This window comes from Phasianus colchicus, chromosome 28 (genome assembly GCF_987193195.1).
Source record: "Phasianus colchicus chromosome 28, bPhaCol1.hap1.1, whole genome shotgun sequence".
Lineage (NCBI taxonomy): Eukaryota > Metazoa > Chordata > Aves > Galliformes > Phasianidae > Phasianus > Phasianus colchicus.
In genome coordinates, this window is record NC_143463.1 from 3,033,107 (window position 1) to 3,060,146 (window position 27,040).

The 27,040-nt window shown below is 49.8% G+C and overlaps 1 protein-coding gene across 2 annotated transcripts; it reads right to left on the bottom strand.

Annotated features, from left to right (window-relative positions):
- On the bottom strand, positions 1-26,920 carry SH3GL1 (SH3 domain containing GRB2 like 1, endophilin A2). 2 transcript variants are annotated; one of them, XM_031604264.2, is made up of 10 exons: positions 26,710-26,919; positions 9,609-9,677; positions 9,425-9,497; positions 8,534-8,677; positions 6,526-6,659; positions 5,526-5,684; positions 5,061-5,164; positions 4,006-4,130; positions 3,477-3,530; positions 1-2,140 (listed from the first exon to the last, which is right to left on the bottom strand). In XM_031604264.2, exons 1-10 carry the CDS (start codon positions 26,752-26,754, stop codon positions 1,944-1,946), a joined length of 1,104 nt encoding a protein of 367 aa, XP_031460124.1. In that variant the 5' UTR covers positions 26,755-26,919; the 3' UTR covers positions 1-1,943. The 2 variants fall into 2 exon arrangements, with proteins under 2 accessions (XP_031460124.1, XP_031460125.1); XM_031604265.2 differs by lacking the exon at positions 3,477-3,530 and having other exon boundaries at positions 26,710-26,920.
- Between the last annotated feature and the right edge of the window lie 120 nt (positions 26,921-27,040).

Consider the following 27,040-nt stretch of genomic DNA (forward strand, 5'->3'; position numbering starts at 1 on the left):
ATTTGTGGGTCTTTTTTTTTTTTTTTTTTTTTTTCCCCTTTACAAACCATTACAAAAAAAAGGTCTTGCAAGTTGTCCCAGCTGACATACTCATCTCAATCCATCTGAGCAGGAGCCAGCAGCCCTAGGCCATGGCCACAGCCCTCAGTGGGGTAGGGACAGGGCAATGAGGCCATCAGTCCCTTCAGACCCCTGCACTGCTGGGAGCTGGGGGAGAAATCCACGTCTGCTCCCACATCCTGCACCAGGAGGGAGGGTCAGGCACTGGTGCCAGACGAGGGTGAGCCCACGGTGTGGCAGGGGACCAGACGTACATCGACATGCATGGTTAAAAACATTAAAAAGGTTCTGTGTAAATGTAACAGGAGATGGAGCAGCTGCAACGTGGGGCTGGCAGGGAGCTAAGGCATGCATGGCCAGGAAGGTGCTGGTCTAGAAATGCAGTGCCAGAGCCCTGCCAAGTGCCGCAGCAGAGGTGCCAGGCCCTCGGAGCAGGGAAACCATTTTTCTATCAATACTGGAAAAGCAAGGAATGGAGCTCAGGAGCTGTGGATGCAGAAGGCAGTGCCATGCTCTCTTCCCCAGGAGCTGGGGACATGCTGAGCACTGTAGTTCCCAGCCCCATTCCAAAACATATGTGGGGAAAGAGGCTGGGAGCAGCCAGGGCAGCCAGGAGCAGGGCAGAAGGGGTGCAGAGATACAAGATGTCTTGTCCACTGAACGTATTTGCAGGGTGCAGCTTCTCCCAATGGGTGGAGATGGCCATGGGGAGGGGCAGAGGAGGGGCAGCAGGAAAGGCACGTGAGGATTAACCTGGTCCAAAGCAAGCAGTCCCAAGGAGCAAACAGAGGGACAGCAGCCTCATGGGGTGCTGATGGGGAGAACAAGCACAGAGCTAGCAGGTGAGAGGATCTTGCGTGGGACCATTCTGCAATCTGCTCTGCCTCACCATGGGCAGGAGCCATCATCTGCCTCCCTTGTCTGGAGCCAAGAGTTCGACTCGATGATCATTATGGGTCCACTGCAACTTGGGATATTCTATGGGCAGACCCTGGGCTGCAGCCCAAACTGCCCCTTGAGTCACCCCCCAGTTTTGTAGGTAGAGGCTGCAGCAGGAGAAGCCCAAACTTCAGAAGCAGCCCAGCTTAAAACATTTCCAGGGCAGAAAGGAATTGAACTGTGCCGTGCCACAGAGAGGGCAGAGAGCCAGCACCATGCATCAGACATCTCTGCCCCTCTCCAGGGAGGGGAAGGACAGCACAGAGGCCCAGCACTGCCTTGAGCTGGTGTAGTGTTCCATCTGTGTCATAGTGTTGCTCTGCCCTGTGCTTCCTCCACTGAGCCCTGGCTCTGTGGGTGCTGAGGAAGCTGAGTCCCTTCCCACAGCAGTTGGGTGTCAGAATGAGCAGGGGCTGTGGGCTGAGGGGAGGTGGGTAGTGTTCAGGGGCAGATGCCCACACCATGGCTGAAGTAGGGGCAAACATCTCACCCCTCCACGAGGCTCAGGGCTCCTCAGCCCCAGGTGACCTGGGGTAACACTCAGCATGAAGGTCATGCACCCCAGCTCTCTGGCACAGCCAACCTGGTTCATATGAACACCGGACCAAAGGAAAGACAAAAACTGGACAGGGAGAGGCCTATGACCCAGCTTGAACATACAGACTGGAAGAACCTGGCAGGATTCATAAAGTACCTAAGTTCAAGCACCAGAAGGACACACACACACAAAAAAAAAAAAGACAAAACATATTCTCCAGGATAGGGCTGTTTGACCCTTCTGGCTTGTTCCCTGGTGGCAAACTCACCCCGAGATGATACAGGAAATGGCTGTGTCTTCTCTCCCCACCTCACTAGAGGGCTCGTGTCAGGACAAACGTGGAATGCAGGCTCGGCCCTGTGCTGTGAGGGGGCACGAGTGGAGAGGAACGGGGAGAGATGCCAATTCACTGAGGTAGCGGAACCAGCACTTCCACGTAGTTGAGTGGGAAGAAGCCTGACTGGCCATTGATCATGCCCTCGTACCAGTTTTCATCGATCTGGTTGGTCAGGGTGATGATGTCACCTTCCTTGAAGCCAAGCTCACCATCATTCTCGGGTTCAAAGTCGTAGAGTGCCTTGCAGCAGGGCTGATCCAGGTGAGCTGTGGGGAAGAATGCATGCAAGGGGTGAGCTGGCTGCCTACAGTCCTGCCCCAGCCCCACAGCTGGCAGCCAGCCACTCACTCCAGTCCCAGACACCAAACCAGGTCTGTCAGAGCCAGGACTCACACAGCCCCAGTGACACGAGTGAGAAATGGGGGCTCTGCCCTGCCTGGGAGAAACTATTTGTTAGCTTTGCCCCCAGGATGGTAAAGCATTAACTTAATTTGAACTTTCTGATGGGTTTTAGCACACTAGCTCCTCTGCCTTATTGTTCCAAACATTTCCCTTCATAACTTGCTCCCAGAGCACAGCCCCAACCCCTGTACCTTCCCTGAGCCCCCCCCCCCCCACTCCAATGGGAGAAGAGCAGGCACTAAACTTTGAAGCTGCAGAGATCCACTGTGAGCAGGCTGAGCTAATGCAGACCACCACAGTCTCCAGGGCCCTAATTCCCTTCCCTGTTGCTCAGCACCTGGCATGGCTCTGTGTTAGGGCTCTTCCAAACAGGGCAGGGGGAATGGCAAAATAGGAGGCCCAGCACACCTGATCTGCTGAACTTCCACAGCACGACAGGACTCAGCATTAGAAGAGAACTCAGAAAACACCAAAAGCAGCAGCCAAGCAGGTTCGTTTCTGAGAGGACTTCTCAAAACACCAAGCTGATTCCACAATCACAGCATATAACCCTTTCCAGGCTCCTTAAGCCCTCCTGCCCCACTACTGTACCACCATGAGCCCCTTGCTTGCCCCACTCTGATGCCTCCAAGACACAGATTCAGCCTGCCCCTGTATCCCAATGAAAGCCCCAGGAGCCCCTTCGAGTCAACCTGTGGGCTCAGCCTGGGGACTTGCCACAAGTCACAAGCCATCTGAGGCTGCTTGCTGCCCAGACACCACAAAACCCACATCATGTACCTAAGCACTGCCTGCTCTGTCCCCAGCTTCCAGCTGCAGGGTAGGGGACAGCAGGCAGTAGGTGCAGGAGTGGGACAGATCAGGGCTGGGTGGCTTGTAACAGGAGTGAGGTGCTTGATATCTCCTGGTAGAGCTCCTGATCTCTGTGGTCTCAAGCAGGATGTGCCTGCGTGATCATTGCTGCTACAAATCACCCAGGTGAGCAAAAGCTTTAGGGTGGTAAATATCAATATAGCATGGTTGGGTTAATTTGGGCCTGAGTAGAGGTGATGTTTAGCTCAGCTGTTCTGCTGGCCAGGCACAGTGGCTCAGCACAGGGGTATTAATGGCTTCAAGAAGCAGTGTCAAGGAAGGAGGAGGAGCAAGGAGGGGTTGGGAGAGATGGTCACACATCATGCAGTGCAGTGGGAGGAAACTCACGGATACTCCTGACGGAGGCCCGGGACGGCTTGTCGGATCGGAAAGAGGAGGAAGCTGCTTCCAAACAAAAAGAGACATGCTTAAAACAACGTGAACTGGAGTGAGGGGAAGGCAGGGCCCAAAGGGAGGTTCTGTTAGGAGAAACATGGCATCCTGCATGCTGTTAAAAAACCATCTGCCTCGCTGGGACCAGGGAGGGACAAATGCAGCGTGATGGAAGACGGGGAGGGAGAGATGTTTAATTTTTCCTTTCTGCCCTTGCTGTCACTGGCTGGGTGCTATCAGTCAGTGACCCAGACTGGAGGCTCTGTTGGGACTTCTCCAAAGTCAAGAAAACAAAGGCTGTTGGGCCTCAAGAGAAAACAGCCTGACTCTAGAGATGTTTAAGACACTTTCAGAGCCACCAGCTTGTGCAGGCACATCCAACACATCAGAAACATAATTCTCTAGCAGAGTAGTTCCCCTCCATCCCCAGGACACTGCTCCAGAGACACCTGTGTGCATGCTGACGTACATGGGACAACTTTACCTGAGACTTTAGGGGTGGGAGTACAAGAGAAGCCCCCATTAGATTGGTCGCTCTCTGGAAAGTCATATGTCTCCCTGGGTTTGGGCTTGTATTCCCGCCTGGGACGTGAGGAGGCCTCCCTCATTCTGGCAGAATCAAAAGAAATGTGGATAAATTAAAGTGAAAATGAGTCTCAGAAGATCAAGTACACATCTTGCTTGTTGGTGTGAATGCTTTGGACAAGGCATGATGCTACCAGAGCTAGAACATGAAGCTTTCCCTCGTGTGTCCTCAGGCAAGGCAAACATAACTGACCCCTTACAACCATAGAGGAACAAGTTTCAGTTGCCTCCACCTCAGACCTACAACTCAGCTTTTGGAAGATGACACCCCTAGGCTTTGTTGTAGAGGCAGCTCAGGCAACCACTGCTTTCAGGCCAGCAGAGGACACTCGTGCTGCAATTTGAAAGCTTACAGTGGTAGGATACTCCCAGCTCTTCTCAATTCCAACCAGACACAGCATCCATTCAGAGGTTTCTTCTATGACAGAAGAGTGGCAGGGCAGCAGTGCTAAATCACCAGGAACTTCAGCTCCCTAACTACAGTTGAAGCTAATGGCACAAAGTCACTAAGCTAGGAGGAGACAGGCACATTCAGGTCATGACATCTGATCTATCTGCTCCAGCAGCACGGTTACTTGATCCCAGGTCTGGCTAAAAGATATTTCCTGGTCAAGGCCCAAAATGCAAGGAGCTATGGGCATTGGCATTAAGGGTGCACTGCATATCCACCTTTTCTCTGCCAAATTCAATATCAAGTTCCCTGGGAACTGCACACTCCAATTCAGGCATTGCTCAAACCGGGAGAAACTGGCTGCCCATGAAGCAAGGACAGACATGTTGTTTTGTATTTTAGAATGTGCCCATCACTGATCTGAATGAAATTTGGACCGAAGCTGCAGTGACTGCAAGAACTGGCTTTAACACCAGGGGGCAGATTCAGACAGGGAGCCAGGTATTTACAAGAAAGTGCCATGCAGAACTCATAGCTGTGTGCCCAAAGCACCCAGGACTCACCTGCGTTTGAGTTTTTCTGCAAGTTCATCCAGGATCTGCACTGCCTGCCTGTGGTAGTCCAGCTGAGCATCCACCAGGGCCGACAGCTGGCTCACCTGCTCAATCTGAGAGAATCAAACCAAGGCAGGATGATTGGCTTTCCCTTGCTGACAGGAGACTCCCACTAGGGCTGAGATTATACTAGGAAATGTGCACAAGGGACAGCTTCCCCAGGGAAACGAGGATGAGCTTTGGGATTTCAGATAGTAGAGACCAGGCTCTGGTTCAGACTCAGCAGAATGGAGACCACTGTCACCCATCCTGAAGCCTTCCCTTCCCCAGCTGGTCAAATTCTTCCCAAGGGTGTTGCATTATCTGGCCAAACTCATTCCCAATGACACCCTCACGCAGATGGAAACACAAAACCCACCCCCAGCTCTCAGCCCCATGGGCAGCAAGGAGTCCAGGCACTCTCTATGCACTTACATCAGTTTCTAGGAGGTTGTGCATACTGGTCTCTGCTACTTCCTTGGACTCTTCAAACTTCTCCATGGCCTGTCGGAGTTCCTCATCAGGGATTTTTCCCTGTCGTTTCTTCTTGTAATCAAAGTCCAAGCGTCTGCCTTCCAGCTTCTTGAGATGGTGCTGGGAAGAAGACGGTTATGAACAGTAAAGAAAAAGAGGAAAGAGCCAGAGACTGGGAGCAACTGAATTTTTGTGTTGAGAAGGCAGCACTGTCCTTCTCACAGGCCAAGCTCATTCGTTTCAGAAACTTGATCTCAGAGCATAGACTCCTGTAGCTCCCATATTTGTTCAGGTTCCAGCTGACAGGATGGAGAGCTGCACATCAGGGTTGCTGTGATATGGAGGAACAGAACTTGGCAAAGCATTACTGCTGTAGGTGCTTTTTACTAAGGAATAACCCTCAAGTATGGTATGAAAATATAGTTTCACCCCCTTCTAGCTGGGAGCTGGAGGAAAGCAATGCAGTGAGCAGCCCAGGTCTGTTCCCCATGCAAGGTTTTCGGGGAAATGAAGAGCTGGCCCTCTACTCTGAACTCCTTGTGAGTGACAGGGATCTCTACAGATCAGGAATTGGGATACAGATTCTGAATACTGTATCCTGTAACAGCGTAGGGTCAAAACTGTTTAAATCAGCACCAAAAGCAAGCAGCCCAGAACATACGTTGGGATACATTATCACAGCATCTTCCATAAAAGAACAGTGAATGAACTACTCCAATCTACACCCAGCTGTAGAAGCTGCTCAGGACCAGTGGCAGTGGTGCTGAATACACTGAGCAGGGGAGGAAATACTAGGAAATCTGGAGAGAGAATGCACATTACATGCAGGGGAACAGAAGTGGTACCTCTGCGTGTCCACATTGTTTTCCACTGTGATAGAGCAAGTGGTTACATGCACTGATAGCCAGAACAGGCCAGAATCTAAGGAGATGAACAGCAGAGACAACACTGTGGCATTTACCTGGATCTCTTTCAGGTCTTTGTCACACAGGTTCTGGAGGGGATCAATAAAATTTTGTTTGACTTCAATATCCAGCGAGTCCTTCACTTCAGCCAATCGTTTCATAGATTCCCCAGCATCAAGCAGCGCATCGCCTTTGAGTGAGAAAAGGAAGGGAAGAGAAAGGGAGGAGGAGAACAAGCCAGCCAGTTAAATAGAGCCAAAGTCCGTGGCAGCTGCATGCAGAGCCATTCTGCCATGATACCCAGCATGTGCAAGTTCTGTCATATGTCAAAACCTCCACGTTTCTATGTGGAGCAACTCTCTGAGCTGAGCACAGGGATTGCTGACTGGTGTGACAGCAGGCAAGGGCATGTTGGTGCAAACTCCACAGAAGACACTTCGCCAGTGTGCTTCATTTTCTTCCTCTGAACACAAGGAACAATCTCTACAAACTACACAGAGGAAGGGAAAAGTATTTTGTAAACAGCTTTGTTAACTCAGGGAGTCCCTGAGCTATTAATTGGCTGAGCACAGCTTTAACCTTGCTTGGCCACTGCTGGCAGCAGAAGCTGGGGGCAGAGTACATTTGGCCTGATTGAGCCAAGCCATCCTTTTGTTCAGATGGTTTTTAAGCCCAGAGCACTCTTGACCAACCTCTCAAGTTTCCCCAGATGTCAACAACAAACCTGCAGCCTTCTATTCATTTTGGACCTCTATCGAGCCAATCTTACCTCTTTTTCCACCTCTCTCTGAATTAGGACTCAGAGTCACTTATTGAAACCTATTTAGCTTTTCTAAAGCTTCCTCTAATGATGACAGTTAAACCAGACAGACTTGCTGAAAAGCATTTTTAGTCTGGGCTTTTTATTCCAGTGGAAAACCATTTATAGATTAAATTATTCCTGTGCAGCTTTGGCAAGCCAATCGTTTCAGCACTACATTAGCACAGGAGTTGATGCAAATGAAATGGAGAGTAAAGTGAAACCACCAGTCTGCTGTCCAGGTGGAAAAAAGCATACAACAGAGTATCTGCAAAAGAATTATTTCAATGGTGTTAACTCTAGATAACCTGTCAAAATAAAAATTCATCAAGTTAAGTGTTTCTGTAAAGAGAGGCTATTAAAGGAAGCCAGGTTTGCTGGCTGTTCTTCTAAAAACTTCCTTCCCCCTTGCTCTGCAATAATGCTGGTTTCCTGCAAGCCAAGAGAGATACAGAGTTCTGAGTCAGCCTCAGATACCCTCGAGAATTCACCACTCCCACAGAGTGGCCAGAGCTTTGTAATTTTCCTGAAGCAAGAAGGCTCCTCCCTGCACTGGAAGCGATCAGACAGCTGTGCACTGTATTGGCTCTGTCACATGGGCAGGCTGATGTTTCACTGGATTAAGACTGATGTCAACAAAAAGCTTCACACCCCCTTCCTCCCTGCAAGTCACACGTGGCTTGTTTCATGATTATAAGAAGTTACCCCATGAAGAGATTTCTTGGCTACAGAATCCCCATAGCAGAGCTCTATTGCATATTAAAGCACCTCATATTGCTCAGTCCAGTTTCCACATCACCACGTTCAGTTTAAAAGCACAGAGATGGTTTTTCCCATATGCAAGCTTATCCCAGTATTCAACAAAAAAGTATTAGAAGGTTTTGGACCTAAATCTAATGTCAATGATTGCGATCCAGTACCCTTGGGTTCTGCTCTCTCCTTCCCTGAGTGGAAGCCTTCAGACCTCTTCTAAGGGCCAGTGTACAGAGAGGCTGTTGACAGCACAGACATCAGTGGTGAGTTGTGGATTTTGCCCTTGGTTTTGGTTTAAGAAATGAGGCGCAGCCACTGCCATGCATTTGCTCTGAGACTGCTATAGATGTGGCACTCATTACTGGCCTGGACCAGAGGCACATGCTGCTAAGTGATACAAAGGGTCACAGAGCCCTTCAGAAATCCAAAGGAACACAGTTTGGAAATTTGGCACCGGGTTTTGCTGTCTCATCTGCACGCTGCTGTAGGGAGCAGCACCACGGGGCACTCACCAAAGTTGGAGTCCTCGCCCAGCTCCTTGCCGTAGCGGATCATGCTCTCCCCCAGCAGCCCTTCTGATTGTGGGTAACCAGGATTCTTCACCTGCCCGCGGATCTTCGACATCGTGTTCAGCATGGTTAGCTTGGCTCTGGAAGCTGGCACAGAAACAGCCACAGCCGTGTTTGTAATTACTTGGACTTTCAAGCAGCTGCTGGTCACTGCCAACTCTTTTTTTTTTTTTTTATGTGACTCCCAAAGCCAAGAAGTGCTATTGTCATAATCTACCAGAAATATCACTTGCTATGAAAAGTAAAGTTTCATTTCCAAGACAGCAAACAAATATAGATCCCCACAGCTAACTGGTGAAGGCCAAAGGGGTTTCCCCAGCCCTCCCATAGTCCCTGGAGCATTCTCTGAGCAAGCTGCCTGGAAACACACAGGGCAACAGGCTCCAGAGGTGATGGTTACAAAGCTAACCATCCCTTCCCAACCCAGAGATGACATTTTTTCTGGACACCCTGATAAAAACAGGTCCCCTCCAAATCTTTCCTAGATCTAAGGTTAAAGATGTGTCTGTTTTATTCACTGTTTGATAACAACAGCAGTATCTTACAGCCCAGAAACACATCACTGGTCAAAAGGGCTATATGATCACAAAGCACTGTGAGCTAGGTAAGACCCCACTAAGCTCAGCCAGTTAGCAAAGCCATAGGAAATGTAGAGGACAGCCCAGCATACATCTGGTAAAGGTAGGCAGCATACCTGATAACAAACGTGGGCTTAGTGGCACACCTCAAGGCCACAAAGGTTCTCTCTGAGGTCTCTGTGCACTCTCTGCCTCTTTCTCTCTTACCCTCTTTGAGGGGCAGAGGGAAGTGGACAGGAGAGGTCCTGTCACTCACCTGGGTTTGGCTGCAGGTATTCTATTGTTCTGGTCAATACTTCTGTAACTGCCTTGCTGGTCAAATCCACTTTCTGTAGGAAAACAAGATGATTCAGCAGCAGTGAAGATCAGCTCAGAGCTTTGGCAAGGTCACAGAAGGCTTATATGGGTGATTTTAGGGATTTTTCCTATCCCTTACTCACTTTTTCCATTTCCTTGAAGTCATCGTCAAGTTTGGTCCCTTCTGCCCCTCCAACCTTTTCGCTGACCAGCTGCAGAAAAAGAACAAGGCAGGAAGAATCAGGCATGGTAGTGGCTGTCCATTCTACCTCATGCAGAGAGGTATCAAGTCCTGGGGACAGAAAGGGAAGAGGGATGGTCCAGACAGCATCTGCAAGAGAAAGGAGGCAGTAGGAACAGCCCAAAGCATGCTGCCCCTACCCTCCCAAGGCACAGCTCAGCCTTCAGACATAGGCAGGATATTCCCCACCTGGCAGAAGCTACAAAGCTCTTTAAAATCATAACTCACAGCTCCAACTCCAACGCTTTCTGGAAAAAGGGAGCGACAGCATTGTCTCTCAACTCCATTTCAAGAGAGGCTTCAATTTCACACAAGGCAAAATGCAAGTAAACAGGGAATTATCATACTCTGCTTGCAGCAGCCAGCACAAGAACTAAGCTCAGAAAGAACCACTCAAAGCTTTCAACCACAACTGCTTGCAATCCAGATGGTGAGAGCTTAGGGCTCTGTATTTCAAGATTTTTTCAAGAGAAGGATAAAGAGACTTACAGAAGCTACAGGAAAATGTTCAAATCCAATTATCAAGGTATCTCTGATGTCTGTTCTAAAACAAAGTGAACACAAGATGTTCGACACAGCTGGAAAGGCAGGGCTGCTTTTGGCTATCTGCACAAAGGGCTTATCAGCTTTCTTCAAAATGCCACTTAGTGTAAGAAAAGACTTTTTCCCAAAGCTTCACCATTCACCTTCCTGAGCTGAAAGACACGTGTGCCAAAAGTGCTTTATTAAATCCAACTGAAGAAGCATCCTTCCATGCAACTCAAATGGAGAGGAGCATCTCCTGCCCTGCCCCATTCCCATGTGGCAAAGCCAGTGGCAGCACCTGGGGCTCAACAAAAGCCAAAGCTACCTGCAGTGCATCCACAAGCAACTGCCAGGCCCCAAAATGGATTTGTGCACAGCAAATCACCTCCACAGACATCAAAAGTGGTCTAGGAAATGGCTGCTGCCTCCCAAGCTCTTGATGCCTGCCACAGGCCATTGCCAGGATTCCTCATGGAGTCAAAACTCTCTGGACAAACAATACAGGTTTGTTTACATCGACATCAAATATTTGATTTTATCAAGTCTTTCTTCCTGTGGCGCCCATGGGGACTCAGAGTGGTTCCTTAGTTGTTAAAGGACAAGGAGAAAAAACTCATTAGGCAAGCATCCAGTTCCAAATGCACTTAGAGATACCCCATAAGCTCCATGAGACTGCACTCACTGGGCAGTGCTTAGTCCCCAAATCAAATGATTGCTGTTACAAAGGAGAGTCTACAGGGATTCAGCAAAATCCCAATTCTAGACCCCAAACTAGGAAAGAAAAACAACTAAGGAGCTGCAAACCAAGGTGCTAGGCTGAGCACTGCTATGGCTGATATGCTCCTCGTGCCTCAGTGGTCGGATGGATATCTGCAGCTGCTCAGAGCTTCAAGGAATGCAGACTTTACAGGGAAGAGGCTTAGAGAGAGCAGAGAGCTCTTCTGAATGACAGCTCTGCACTGAGCAACAGCAGAATAAATCATCCCAAGGCCAAAATATCCTTTTAGAGCAAGAGTTTGAAGGAGCTGAGAAAGAAGGCAGCAGCCTCGCTTTGCCTGGGCAAGGCTTTTATCTCTTTCTGGGGAAGCAGAGGACCTCAGATGTTTCACAAAGAAATTGCTGTGGTTCCCCTGGGCATTTAAACACTGGGGGAAAGCAGTGGGTCAGCGCTCTCCAGGTTCACCCAGCCCAGCTCTCAGCTCTGGATTTCATTCTACACCCAGATGGATCTTCACCCATCCCTGCATGTGCAGCCCCACAAAGGTCCACGCAAGATTCTGGGTGCAGCACAGCCCTCCTGACCTCACCAGCTTTTTTCTAGCACCTGAAAGGACATGGGAAGTGCAAGGAGAGCAGGACTGTGGATTCAGCAAGAGTGTGCCAAGAGGCAAGAGGGGCTCAAAGGGGTGTTATCACCGCAGAGCTGCCTGCAGATGGGCAAACAACCAAAACTTGAATTCTTGCTTTTTTTGGATCTTTGCTCTGTGCTTGGGGTGCCAGCACACACTTCTGCCTGCCAGCTCTGAGCTGGGGAAGCACACATTCCTCTTTGGAGCAGGGAAAAATAAACCACAAAGCAGTTGCTCTGCCTTCCAGACCCTGCGTGGGCACTCACTCCCAGCTGCCACCACCCACTCCTGTGCTTCCATGCCAAAAGACAGCTCGTCACGCAGCCTTCATGGACAAAAAGGGGCCTCTACACAGCCCAGAGCAGCACCTCCAGAAAGGTCCTTTCTTCTGCAATACACCTGAGAAGGGTACAATTAACCGGAGTAATTCCATCCCTGCTTTTCTCCACCCACCCGCAGATTTGCAATCCAGAAAGCTGCAAATAAAGCTTCTGATGGAGAGCTCTGCTGTAATCGGGGACTGCATGCCATGTTGTACACAGTGATCACCACAGTGATTTTGGAGGCTTAACACTCTCTCAGAGAGCACAGAGATGTGGAGGGGGAAAAATTCGTTTGCAGGCTAATTTAATCCTCCTTTTGACATCCAAGAAATGCTACTGGTGCCCTGCTGTGAAGGACGAATAAGACCGAGGTTTTCTCCCTGCTGGCTCTAATTAAGCTGGGAGGCTTCATCTCAGGAGGAAAGAAGGAGGGACTGTGTGCCATCTCCATCCCAACAGTCCCAAAGCTGTCAGGCAAGAGGACAAACTAATGCAAGTTCCCCTCTGTGCCAGCAGGGATGTGAGCCAGGGACATGGCCAACGTGCTGTTAGCCCAGGCCTGCCCATCCTGGAGAAGGGATCTGATCAGTACTAATCAATATCCAAAGGGAGGGGGGTCAGGAGGATGGTGCCAGGCTCTGTTTTGTGGTGCCCAGTGACAGCACATGGGGCACTGGGCACAAACAGGAACCCAGGACAGGGCGTATAGCATAACATTAAGCCTACAGGAGACAGTACTGTGGCTTAGTGTGAGAGAAGCAGGACACAGTGGAAGAGCAAAAGCCCTCAGCTGCACTGCACAGCAGCCAAAGCTGTGTGCTTCCTAGAGCAAATATTAGCACAAGGCAATACGGTTGGGCGTCACAGATCAGCGAGATAAAACAGCTTCAAAACAGGATGGCTGTTTACCTGGCACTATAACCACCAATCTGTAGGGTCAGAAAAAGGGACAAAGCAGACGGTGCATAAACAGTCCAGCAGAGAAGCAACACCCGTGCATAATTAAAGGTTGCTGGCAGTAAAAATATGGCCCAGATAGCTTAGACCTGAGCTCAGGGCGTAGGGAGGTGCTGTGATTGCAGTCCTGTTGGACGGCTCTGGTTCTGTGCCAGGGTGCAGTGGTGGATCCCACCCAGCAAACACCTCCACAGCACAGCACTCGTCTTCTGTTTCATCTGTCTCTTTGCTCCTGAGTGTATCTTGCAGATTCTGCAGCCTCATTTTAACAAGGGGAAGGGAGCTTCAATCACACTTACCTTTGGTGTTCCAATGCTACCGAAGGGCTGTGCATGGTAGAAGATGTTCAGAAATGAAAGCCCTTTTGTTAGCTAACTACTGCAACAGGAGCTTGGCAACAGGGAGGGGAAGGAATGAGCTGTGTATGCTGAAGGATAAGAAAGGCAGGATGGAAAGGGGCTTCTCTTATAGCAGAGAGTGGGAGAGAAACATAATCCCAGGGATGAGGGAGGGCTGTGCAATCTCCCCAGACACAACACAAAATCCACACACCCTTCCTCATCCTCACCAGCCCTCTCCAAACCCACCACTCCTTCATTCAACCTACACAACTGCTCTTCAACCCCAGGATGAACTCGTGGTAAATAACAACCTGACAATGCTCTCATCATTTGGTGCACCCTTACATAAACCCGATGAATCAGACAGACCTAGCAGGCATCTGGTGCTGCCCACGCCATCACTGAAACCTAAACAGATCCCAGTGGCATTAAATAGGACCCTGGCACACCCACTCCAAAGCTCCACTCCCCTCATTGCTGGCTGCAGCACCACTCTTTTAACATTCCTGCAAAGACATGGTGACATGAGGCCGTGCCCAGGGCATCTCTCTGTACAGCAGGTGCCTGTGAGTGTATTTAGGAGTACAGAGCATCAAGATATTTTGCAAGCAGCACATGTGGACGTTCCCAGAGCCAACGAGTGGCAGCTCAGAGCAATGGGATGTGCTGTGCTGCACTGCAGCCTTGCTGCATCACACCCAGCCAGCAGATGTGTAGGAAAAAATGGGAAATCAACAGTACAGTACAATCACCAAACATGAAAACAGAGCCAAAACCAAGTGGGAAGATGTCACCATCCAAACCTTTTGCAGCTGAGGAGTGCTGGTGAAACCCCTCCATCCCAAGATCCAGCAGAGGGCAGATGTGCAGCACTGGCCCTAAAGGTGAGCAAGTCTTTGGCTGCCCAGCTTGTGGATACAGGAGGCTGAAATCAGTGCTATGCCAACAAGCAGCTTCTCCACAGGGACCTCACACATCCCAGTCTGACAAACTGCTCTTCAACTTTCAAGTATTTTCAATTGGGAAATTAAGGTAGTCAACTGTAGGATGTAACTTCCTCGACCAAGTACAACAAGAGTGAAAAAAACCTGTTTTTTTCTTTTAAAACTTGCATTTTTTCCCCTTAGCAAACAGCCAGTGCTATTTATAACATATCAAACATATGCAATCACTGCATTCAAAGCAGTTGCCCACACTATAATGAAAACTTTATCCTTCCCAATACTGACGTGCCAAAGCCTTTTCACTCCTCCCTGCGTCATGCCTCAGCAGAAAGTGCCCTTTTGAGAAATAAAAACCACAGACAAGCAAACAGATGAGCAGCTCTGCCCCGGTTGCCTGCGTTAGAAAAGAGCAAGTTCAGTGGGGGAAAAAAAAGAAGAAAAAAAGAAAACAGCCCACAAACTAACTAAAAAGGTGCCGTACGTGTTTTAAATCCCAGATGAACAGGGCTTTAGTGCAACATAAAATCCTGGTGGAGAGATGTAGTTAAGGAAAACACAGCTGTAAGTGCTGGGATTGCTGGTGAGCAGTTTCGGTAGTGCACAACAGCACACTGCTGTGAGCTGTGCCTGTGGGAGCTAAATAAAGCCATGCAATAGCTCAGTAAGGCACAGCTCCCTGGAATTAAGTGTAATTTTTGGTTGTCTTCACTAGTAGCTTCATCATCACAAAGGAGGAGGCAGCAGGGTGCTCACAGCTCCATGCAGCCAACACAGCTCGCTGCTGCTGCATGTATATTTAGAACAGTTGGGCAGCACGTGGGTCTAATCTCTCAACCACGGTGCTGGCAATCTCCAGCTGTGGGATCTGTCAGCTGCAGGGCTGGAGAACCCTAAAAGCTATTCCTGAAACACACTCTGCTCCAAGCACCTAGGAAATACCCGTGCTGTCTCTAAGGTCTCGTGATAATTGTTACCTTCCCACCATGATCCTTGGGAGCGTGGCAAGATTGGAAGGTGTTCATCCAACAACAGGCACCACTTCTCCTCCATCCCTGTTTCTTGCTGCTCACTGCATCCTCAGCTGTGGGCCAGGAGGGCAGCAGCAGCCCACTGGGAGCACTGGCACTGCAAACACACCTTTTCACCTCAGTCAGCCTGCAGTTCTTTCTGGCACCTGTCTGTTCACATTTGCTTCTTATCCTCGATCGCATTCTGCCTCCTCAGAGCCTTTCAAAGTCTTTCTTAGAAAACATAAGGCATCCTTTCTTAAGGAATGACACTGCAGAGAGGTAGCAGACATCCCAGTTTACCCAGCGACCAGCACACCCACAGCAAAGTGCATCCTAATCTGGGCAACTTCTGACCTACTTTAAAGAGAAGGAAACAGACAGAAGTGTTATTCTGTGCAATAAGGGATGAACAATTATCATCTCATAACAAGGAAGAAGGCACATTCCCTAGCAAGCCTCCATGCTCTGAGCAGCCAAAGGATGCTGAGAGTCCCCACAGTGGCTCTGTAGGTCCTGGCACAGCTCCATCACATCTGCCGGACTTCCTCACCCAAAAGTCATCACTCTAAGCAGAAAAGAGGAAAGAGAATGAGAGGAAGTGATTTGCCTACTGTCAAGAACAGGTTAGCAGCAGAACTAAAAACCAGAAGCGGGATATGACTCGACAGACACTGCCCCACCTTTTCTCACACTCGGTTTGGCTGCAGAAGGGCAGATCAGAGGAAGGCAAACAGCAGAAGCTCCCACCTCCCTGCCCCTCCATGTGAGACACTGCTGCTGGCTCCTAACATCAATGCTGCTATTCATCTCACTTCTCTGGGCATATGGACCTGACAGTACCACCTGCCACTTACCTCATCCCATCTCCCTACTCACATAAGTGTTTTCATTCTGGTATCCAGCCCTCAATCCTCTGCTGGGCTTTCTTGCCTTTACTGCTCCTTTCTTTTATAAGAGGAGCCACTACCTCCTGAGACCAAGCACCATCAATGAACCTGTGCAAACACACTGCTGCCTTCTGCCCGCCTTCCCTTCCCTTCCCTTCCCTTCCCTTCCCTTCCCTTCCCTTCCCTTCCCTTCCCTTCCCTTCCCTTCCCTTCCCTTCCCTTCCCTTCCCTTCCCTTCCCTTCCCTTCCCTTCCCTTCCCTTCCCTTCCCCCTTCCCTTCCCTTCTCCCTTCCCTTCCCTTCTCCCTTCCCTTCCCTTCCCCCTTCCCTTCCCTTCCCTTCTCCCTTCCCTTCCCTTCCCTCTTCCCTTCCCTTCCCTCTTCCCTTCCCTTCCCTTCCCTTCCCTCTTCCCTTCCCTTCCCTTCCCTTCCCTTCTTCCCTTCCCTAGCAAAATGCCTTCAAAGTGACCTCAGGTTGTAATCTTATCATATAGGAACTGCAAAGAAAGAGCTGTCATATGCAAAGACAGCTTTCTAGGGAGCCACCTGTCAAATCACCTACTCAAAGCATTATCGAATGACTCATCTCCATCCAGCAGATGGGCTCAGAGGAATGAGGACAGCATGAATTAGAAAACGTAACTTAAGCAGGAGCCAGCAGGTCTCACTCACAGAGCTAAGGCCAGTGCAATGCAGTCACTGCCCATTTGCTCGGGGAATTCATCCTTTCATTGTCTGTAGCTGGATGACAGTGTTTGAGTATTAGCTTGTAGAAGGGGCATGCTGCTGCCCTGAGCACAGATTGGCACCAGAGAGGAGAAGTTTCAGTCCTTACCTCTTGCCATGGGCTTCCCACATGAAAGCAGGCACCTCCCAACAGTCAGCAACGAGGCCTTGCATCACATTTTCTCCTGTTATTAGCTACTTCTCACATGCTTTATACCAAATGAGACATCATTTCTATTCAGCTAGAATTAAAAAAATCTGGGTCAAGCAAACAAGTGAAAACAAAACCACGGGGAAAAAGCAGCAACAGTTCTCCCCTGTGCAACTGGCACTGCCCATCTCCTCACCCACCTGCCACAGCTGCAGAACTACAGTAAACTGAGGGGAAATGGGGAATATTTGCCTTGCATTCAGATTTCCTGCCCAACCTCCCCACATCCTATCTCCAAAAGCCTTTGTTAATCACTGCCCGACTTTTCTGAAGTTGCTGAGCAATCACTTCCCAGCAGCTCCACCAGACCTCTGACGCAGGGGAAAAGACGAGCTGCTGCCATTTGACACTTGGAGCTGCTCAGTACATAGGGCAGAAAAGTACAAAGTGCTGAAGTACGTCCTGGAGTTTGCTTTTTGCCTCTTTTGTGAGACAGCAGCGAAGTCCTGATGATGCCGAAGCAGAGCAACCAGCAACCTGTCTACGCTGCTGCCAGGGATTTCAGGATAGCATGAAAAGCAATGGAAAAAAATGAGGGTTTATGACACCTGGAGGTCCCAAACACAGCAAGCATGAGGCAGCTTGCAAGAAGGGCTCTCAAGAAATAGACAGGATTTCTGCTCCAGTGAAAACTGAGACACAAGAAAAATACCACCCCAGGGCACAGGGCAGTGAATGGTATCATCAAGCAAAAGCCTCCACTACAGCAGAGCCCAAAGAATGTCACAGGGATGGGAATGGGGCTACAGAGCTGGTCAGCTCCAGGTCTGCAGTGTGATGGATGAGCCCAAGCCATGCTGATGGGACATCAGGTAAGGGGGTTTAGACACCTGTGTGCAGGTTCAGATGGAGACTCTGTTAATGAGGACTGGGGACAACGAGGTGAGTCAGCAGTCAGGCTCATGGACAGACCAGATCCAAAAAGGGCAGTGAAAAGACTTCAGCAGCAGCTCAGATCTGTAAAAGGGAAGGTAGTGATCCCCCTTCCTAATTATAAGGGGAGCAGAGGAGGACAGAGCCCTGCTCACATCCCCTCCTTAACACAGGCTGCCTTGGCCAAACGAGAACTACAGCTATCACAGTGTACACAAACATCAAAGTGGGAGAGAAATAATTCAGAAAATCATACACACACGTTTTCCTTTGTTAACGTGAATACTAGGAAAGGCTCAGTGGTTATCACACCCCAGCACAGCATCCTAAGGAAAAGGAGAGGGGGAGTGACATCTGTAAGGCTGCGGGGAGCCAGCAGAGCCAGGTCAGGCTCCTGCAGTTTGCTTTCACTCTGCAGATTACACTCTGAACGCATCACTTCAGCCTTTCTGCCTTGAAGCCAGAGAAACAGGTGTATCAGAAACCCCTATTGCATTACCCCGTTGAAATACAGAAAGCAGATTCCCTTGCTCTTGGAAATTTATCCAATGCAATTAGGAGCTTTGCTACGTAATAGAACGGCTCCAGCAACATCTGGTGCTGAAGATTTGTGCCTGCTCAATGCCCAACAAAAGCACGTGTGCAGCCACACGTCAGCACCAAATGAAGTGCTTGCTAAATGCTTCACCTTCTGGTAAGAACAGCACCTCCTTACTCAGTAGATTTGCTTTGTGGGTGGGTAATTATTCACCATTTTTCTGCTTTTTTGTTATGAATAATGTTAAATATAGCTAGTCCTATAAAACCAACACAAATTTGGTCAAGAAAGTGCCTAATATATTATAATAGCTAGATAAAGTCTGGCCCAGCAAGCACATACAGCCTGGTTTTAAGCTCTGGGATGAATTCTGAAGCATTTTCTCAATTAGAAAAAGCCCTTTAAAGCTTTAATCACGACACAAACTTTACCTTCTGTCTGAAAGACAGAATTACATTACGGAGATGTGCTTAACTTAATTTTTCTGAGCAGAAGCGCAAGCTCATTAGTGACAATGCTTTGAACTTCATTAACAGGTGAGATAGGAAGATTCTCAGATCCCAGTGGCTCAGGATGGAAATCCCACCTGCACCAGCAGGTACGGGTGATGAAGGCAGTGGCACTGGCTGTGATGAGCATGGCATGGGTTGTGCTCTATGCACTCACCAGGAGGAGCAGCAGGGCAGGTCCTGACCCTCAGCCCCAGGTGGAGGCCATGCTGCTGCTGGAGGGGATCCAGGGAGCTGCTTGCTTACAGCTCCAGCCTGGATGGCTGCCGCCACGAAGCCCCAGCCTCCCAGCACGGCTGCTTCCTGTCAACAGGAACCTGAAAGTGATGGGGTTGCAGTTTAAAGGGATGGGTGGGGGCAGGTGGAAGAGGAAACCTTTCTTTCTGAAAAAAAAATAAATAAATATATATATACATATTACTTTTATACAGGGAGAGGCCAAGGGGTGTATGTGAAACTTGCACTAAGCCATGTCACACAGACACTCACTAAAAGAGAACTAATGTGATGCTGTATGGCAGCTGTAGCCTGAAAAGCACGGGTCCTACTTCTTCTACTCCAGCTCTGCACAGATGTCACTCACCTGCCCCCAGCTCAGGGCCAGGGAAGCAGCATGACAGTGAGGGGACAGAGCTCAGCAGGGAGCAGATCTGTAGAATGACATGAAAGCCACACTGCAGACAAGCAAGAGCAGAGCAACTCCCTGTGTGCTTCAGCTTTGGGCCCCAACTTCATCACTCACACTCAGGATTTGACCAGCAAGCAAAGAGGCTGACAGCACAGCACTCTGCACGGGGCTCTTATGAAACAGCATTAATGTCCAGATGCATCACTGCTTTTCCATGTGAATGAGGCTAGCTGACATTACAAACTCAAGACCTTCTGAATTATGGATTTACTTTATTTCTGGGTGGAGGTTTTTTGTTCTTTTTTCCCAGTAGTTTGGCATCTTGTTTGGTAGTGGGACACGCCAGCAGCCTTCCCTGGGAATACAGCAAGATGGGCTGCACTGACATAGGGTGCAGCAGGCTCAGGTCTGGCAATACCCCCCTCACATTCCACTCCTGACAGAGCACAGAAGACCTTTTCACAGTGTATTCTTCACCCAAGCCTCTTGGCTCCCTGTAGGGACCCACTGTACCTCAGGTGGATGAAGCAGAAGTTGCCATGAGACTCAGGGACTGTGGAAAGGTGCAGATGAGGACAGTGTTCAGCACTTCCCAGCCCCCTAACAAACCTACTTGTGAGCATGGACATCTGCTCAGAGGAGCACAGACAGAACCTCTTCCCTTCAGCCAACACCAGCTTCTGCAAAAGAGGCTGCAGCCCCCCTTAGGCAGACTGAGCCTGCAGCTTTGATTCACTTTTACATGAGTGTTTCTGCATCTCAAGCGAGGCAAATTGCTCCACTCCTTCAGCAGCACCTCCATGCTATGGGTCCATGTCCCTCCGGGTCTGCCAGGGGCTGGATAGAGCTGCAAGTCCTGGCAAAAGGAGCTGGACTATGGAGGAATGGGGGAGAGAAGGAACAACAAATGTGCTAAAGGAATAAGTCAGCTTTTACAGGGCAGTCTGCCTGATCTCATCCCCATTTTGCTCTTTCCCAGGAGGAAAGCGTTGGCAGGGAGAAGCAGGAGGAAGGATTTCCTTCCACTTCTTCCAGCAACACCCCCCCCCCTTCAACTCTGTCTTACACTTTCAATATTTCACCCTCAAATTAACCCGTTAGAACAGTTAGATAGGTAATTTTAGACAGAGATGACAATGAGGAATCAGCATTCCTGGTGCCACATGATTCCCCCACAGCTCTGAATCATGCATCCTCCCCGTGTCCCAGATTCCCCAGCTGTAAACATGGGATAACAGTGCTCTGTTTAACATGAGAAATGAGGAGGGAAACACAGTGAACAGGGTATGGGGAAGCCAGAGCTTTCCACCTCTGCTTTCTGTCTTTGCCTTTCAAGAACCAGAGCTTTAATTACGATGGGAACCTAAAAGCTGTAAAAGCAATCCTAAAAGGATGAGAAAAGCCAACTCAACATAACTGACGCAAAGATGTGAACCATCCCCTACCTGCACCTCCAGACAGGTGGACAACAGTGAGAAAAGCTGAAAACTGATGTATTCATGGGGCTGTTCTGACAATGATTAACCAGCAGAACAATGCTGCCACGCAAGTATTTCATCAATGACAAATCATGCAAGAAAGGAAGGAAAATACTATTAAGATATCCTGCACATGGGCATTTTAGCTAGATATAGCAGCAGGCATTATAGCAGCATTCAGTCATTACAGTGAGGACAGGGAGAGGCACTCCTGTTCCCTGAATTCCATTCACTTTCAGGCTTGCTGAGAGGAGAATACCTGCATTCTGCTCCACATCTGCACCTGCCATACATGGACTTGCACACAGGTATCAGTGAAACACTGGGCTCCAATGGCACAGAAAGCTGAGGGCTCCAGCACGCTGGGTTGGATGACAGTAGCACTCTGACTGGCTGCAGAACACTTTGCTCTCTGACATTGCTGGCTGGCACTTTGAGCACCCAGGATCACACTGTGCTTGAGCAAATCCACCTTTTCTCAGCTCCTGTGACTCGGGAGCAGATGAATACCGAATGACAAACTTGGGAGGCTGCAGGGGACTCCAGCCTGGGTTAATATTAATAGAGGAAAGCTTGAGTGCCATGGGAGGGAAGATAAGGCTGGCAGGACATGGCAAATCCCTCAACTTGCAGGTTCAAGTTCATATTTTCAGATAAGGCACTTGGACGTTACATCTCAGCCTGCCTTTATCATCAAGGCTCAACCCAGCAGCACTGCCTTGTGCCAGCCTCATGGGGAGACCTGGAAGAGAAAACTGGAGGATTTGTTCTTCCAGCTTCAAAAAGCAAAAGAGAAGCTGCTATACACACTGTGAGAACTGAAGGTAGCTTCTAGACAAATTTCGTTCAGCCCCAAGCTGAATTGACCTGTAGGAGCTTCAAGGCAAAGCACCAGTATCTCTGTGCTGTTTGTGCACCTCGTGTCCCAGCAGGGCAAATCCAGAGAGCACCCTGCTCATCAGGCCTCTCTGTGCTCCTCACATCTTGCCTCTGAGGTCCATTGTCATCCTCTTTCTGAAGGATTCCCTAAAAGCCAGTATGACATTTGCATGCCAATGCACAGCCTGGCTTGTCTTGAGGTTCTGTGCCCACTGTGGCACTGTGCTTCTGCTCACATCCTATGTCCATAAAGCTGCAGCACATCAGCACTGGGGACACAGCTGTCCTGATACCACTGTTCTTACCCTGCAATTCACATCCAGCATCTGCTATCAGTGGCTGAAGCTCTTGCAATGGTTGTCTTGAGCTCCAGGTGTGGAAGCATCTAGCAGTGTGAGAACAACTTCCATCTGGAAGCAGGCACAAACATCTGCAGAGGACAGGGCACCAACAGGCCAGGGAAATGGGCCTCTGTGGGTTTTGTTTTCAGTGTAAAAGGTTATCCTGCATGCTGAGCAGCCCATTTCCCTTCCAGCAGGAGATCCTGAACTGCACAGCACATTTGTGACACTCAGAGCAGCCCAGTGCCCAGCTGCAAACAGAGCAAAGGAAATGAGCAGAGAGTTATCTCCTGCTTGGGGGAGAAAGCCTAAGAGTGCTAGAAGGACTGGCTTAACTTTAAAAAAAAAAGAAGGAAAAAAAAAAAAGGGAACTGTTAAAAGTATAATGTGGGAAACAGGAGAGGGAAGAAGAACATCCAAAATTACAGCACAAAGCCACAACAGAAAGAACTTCATAAAGGAAATCTCTCTCCGGACCAGACAAGAGGAAGAAAGAGAAAAAAAGAGCAATGCCATCCTTCTCCTGGTCCCCATGTAGACCCTGTGCAGTGTGTCTGGGCCAGGCTTACGTCTCAGGCTTTTAAGCAGACGCCACTGCACCTCAGCACCAGGCACTGGTGGTTCTTCAGCCATTGCTCAGGACAGTGAGGGCACACAGTGCAGACGTACAGGGCGTAGGATCCACTTGTTCCTGGAGAGAAATGACTGTCACGGGCCAAAGAGCACAACCCAGGCCCTCAGATCAGGCACTCATGTTTTCAAAAATATCTTCAAGAGCCTCGAGAGCAATCATCAAACTCAGGAAAAAGTGTGTATGTTAAGGGCTTGGTAGTTTTAATTAGCACTCCCCTCTCAGAAAACAGCTTTTGTCTTCTGCACACAGAGGGGGTGGCTGCTGGTCTTTGTCTTGGGTCAGGACTCTATGTTCTCATTCTGCACACCCTGGGAAGGGAAGAGGATGTTATCCTACAGCTCTGAGGCTGCCGTGCTGCCCTACACACCGAGGTTTTTGGCATGGTCACCGAGTGCAGCCATGACAGATTGCAAGCAGAAGGGTGGCTGGCAAGCAGCTCCTCAGGCACAGCAAGCACAAGAACTTGTATGCTGCTCTGGTTACTGAGCCTGAGCAGGACGAGCAAGGTTTGGGTTTGGTCCATGCAGAGCACACTCATCCTGTGCCACGTGACAATGGCATTGAGGGCTGAGCAACAGTGTGGGGCAAAAAAGCAATGCCACTCTCCCACCTGGGTTGAATCCAACTCCATGCTGAGCCATCAGGGCAACTGCTGATCGATGGGAACTCAAGAACACGTTTCATGTCTCTGCAAAAGCCTTGTTACACATGGAATGCCAGCAGTTGGCAAGCCTCAGTGGGGACAGGGCTATCTGGCAGAGGGAGGGGACACTTTCACCAGTGCCACATCACAGCAGAAGTGCCTCCACCCTAGGGCTTGTCCCTTCAGTGGCAGATAACCCACCTGACACTGCTGTTCTGTGTGACAGCAGCAAGGAACCTGCACATACACTCATCTTGGCATTGGGTTCACCAAGGAGCAGCACAGACACATTCCTTTGCCCTGCTTATGCACAAAGTGTATCAAATTACTGTGGTGAACAGAAAGCCTTGTAGATATTAAACCTTCCACTTTAGGACTTAAATTGGTTTGTAGAAAAAGAAAACAGTGCATGTGAAGCCATCTCTGCACCAGAAGGTTTCTGCATCTTCCTGCATACCTGAGAGGCCAGCAATGGACCACAGTGATGAGAACCTCCTATGCAGCACCCAGCTCGTGCTGCTGGAGCTCCAAGCTGTGCATTTGGTTGCTTCTCCCCCTCAGGAGAACACTTTCTAAAGGTTGGTTTTATTTTTGTACTGTCTTTTTTTTTTTTTTTTTCCCTCTCTCCAGAGGAACATTTTGCTGTGAACTAGCAAAACCTGTTCTGGATGCACAGGCTCACGTCCTGCAGCATTGCAAGCATGGCTTTTTGCAGGGTACTGTAGGCTCCCTGTTGCATATTGGTGAGAGGCAGAAGCTGATGCCCAGCTTTATCCCCATACCCAGGACTGAAGGGCCCAGCATGCCTCGGTCCTGGCTGTGCTCTTCTTCAATTAATAACAGACGTGGAACGAAACACAACATTTTAGGAAAGATCTTCCACATGTTTGGCTTTGGCAGCATCTAATACCTTTAAGAGAGCCAAAAAATAGCTAATCCTCCTCCTGCTTCAGCCAAGGAGTGGCTGAAAAGTGGGACCAGGGGAGGGAAAGGGAAGAAGGGTGAAAATGAAAAGGAGAGGAGAACACAGAAAAGGGGCAGAGCTAGAACCAGACACTCTTGTTTCCAGACACAGAACCTCTGCAGTGTGGCTGATTTCTTCTGTTCCAGCCACTGGAACCATGAAAGCAGTAGTGGGGTCCATCCTGTGACTGTGCTTCTCCAGATCCTGCAAAACAACTCTGCAGCCATACTGCAAATACCAGCAGAAAGGCTTCTTCAGATTTAATTACCTTCCGAAACCCTGCAGCACCAGGAGCTGCAAGAGAACCCAAGATGCAGCCACACACAGACCTTTTCTCCCACTGCAATGCAAGCTAAGTGCTCAAAACAAGTACATGCAAGCATGCATGCAGATAAATGGGCTTCCAAGTTTGGGCACTGGGCTGCTGCTCACCAGAGAGCTCACAGGGTTTAACTTTTCCATGAGTAATCAGATTGGTTCCTTTAAAAAATAAAACATGGCATCCGTAGGAAAAACGCCCACCAAAGACCACATATGAATTCACTTCAGTTTACAGTAATTCCCCCCAGAAAAGTTTCATCAGATGTTTTAGAAAGATGTTTCCAGGCTTTGGAAACACGTTACTTCTGACTCATCGATGTGCTTTCACCTCTAATTGCCCTGCTACAACAACACTGCACATCTGTGCTAGTAAAGCCTTCCTACAATTTCTTTTTCAGCACAACCTTCCCCCATGGAAGTCATAAAAATAAAAATAAAAATAATGATGCAGAGATTTGTTTTCCTGTTGTAAGAAAGGGGGTGGGGAATGACTTCAGGAATGCATTACTTTGCTGTTTAAGCAAAATGCTTTTTCATAAACATGGCCAAGAAAGGAACCCATACACGTAGCAAGCGTACGCAGACTGAGCTTAGAAGGGTTTAAACTATGAGCATGGGATGCAGAGCCCATTGGTGGATCTGTGGGAAATTAATCTGCCTTCAATTGAAAACAGGGGCACAAAAGCAGTGATTGGGGGACCCAGAACTGTTCTCCTAAGGACACGCTACTAAATCCAGATTTCTGTCCCAAAAAATGCATTAAAAAACAATCCCAAGAGCTAACTTCAGGGACAACACTGTACTGTAATTGCAGGAGGTACAAAAAGGCTTCGTTTGCTAAAAATTGCTCTTCTGACAGTCTTCCCAAACAGCAAAGCCCTGACACACACAGATGGGGAGTTGTGCTTCTGCCTTGCTGAGCACAAAACCCTTCCCCAGTCCCAGTGCTATCGTAGCAGTGGGAATTTCCCAAGGACACAGGAAAGTGATCCATAGGGAACATCACCCCGCAGGCTTCCATTTCATGCAACCGCTCTCCCTTTCCCCTTTAACACATCGCTCCTAAAATCCCTTTATTATTATTATCCTTAAATTTCTTTACTGTGAGAGTGGTGAGGTGCTGGAACAGCTACCCAGAGAGGCTGTGGATGCCCCGTCCATCCCTGGAGGTGTTCAAGGCCAGGTTGGATGGGGCCCTGGGCAGCCTGGGCTGGTATGAAATGTGGAGGTTGGTGGCCCTGCCTGCAGCAGGGGGTTGGAGCTCCATGATTCCTGAGGCCCCTTCCAACCCCAGCCATTCTGTGATTCTCACTCCGTCCAGGAATTGCCACAAAGCACAGGGATGGAAGCTCTTTGCCACGCAGCTCCCAGTGAAGCCGCACAGATCTCTGCATCGCCGTGCTGGAGCCAAGTTCCTTTTGGTGACCGTGTCACCGTGCTGGCCTGGATGCAGGGCTGTGCTCATGTCACCACAACACCGACGGCACACAGAGCTCCAGCAGTGCCTCATCTCCACCCAACACAGCAGTGAGGGCACCTGATGGCAACGCTGGGGTTGAACCAGAGGTGCTGCGACCCACTGCCACAACAGTGGGGGATCGGTCCAGGGATTCCCATAGCAGGGATGGCAATGGAGCCCACAGCGGGTCTGTGTGAAGGGAAGAGGCTCCGGCCAAGGGATGGGCGCCGGTAACGGGATGGGAAAACAGCACAGACCGGGGGGAGGGGGAGAGCTGGGGTGTCCCAGAGCGGAACACCGGGGCACAACGGGAGCTCGACTCGTTGGCACGGGGCTACCGGATGGGAACAGCGGAACCGCCGCCAGCTGGAGAGCAAAGAGGCCGGTAGGGAGGATAGGAACGAACCGCCGGGAGCACCGACGGATAACAGCGGCTAAGGGAAGGCGCGGATCGCGGTGCCTCACCTGGCTCGCCTTGTAGAACTGCTTCTTCAGCCCCGCCACCGACATGCTGCCTCCTGTGCCGACCGAGGACACGCAGCAGGGCGGCGGGACGCCGAGGTGACGCTCGGCAAACACGGAGCCCACCCGCAGACCCGCTCCGCCGCCGCCAACGCCGCCGTTTCCGCCGAGTCGCCGCCGCCAGGAAGCGAGCGGCCCGCCCCGCCCCAAAGCGGGAGCACGGCGCCCCCTGGCGGCCTGGCGGAGCGCCACCGCAGCACCGCTGTTACGGGGGGAGAGGCGGAGGGGCGTTCGGCCTGGAGGAGGGGGGGGCTCTGAGGAAAGCTCCTTCCTG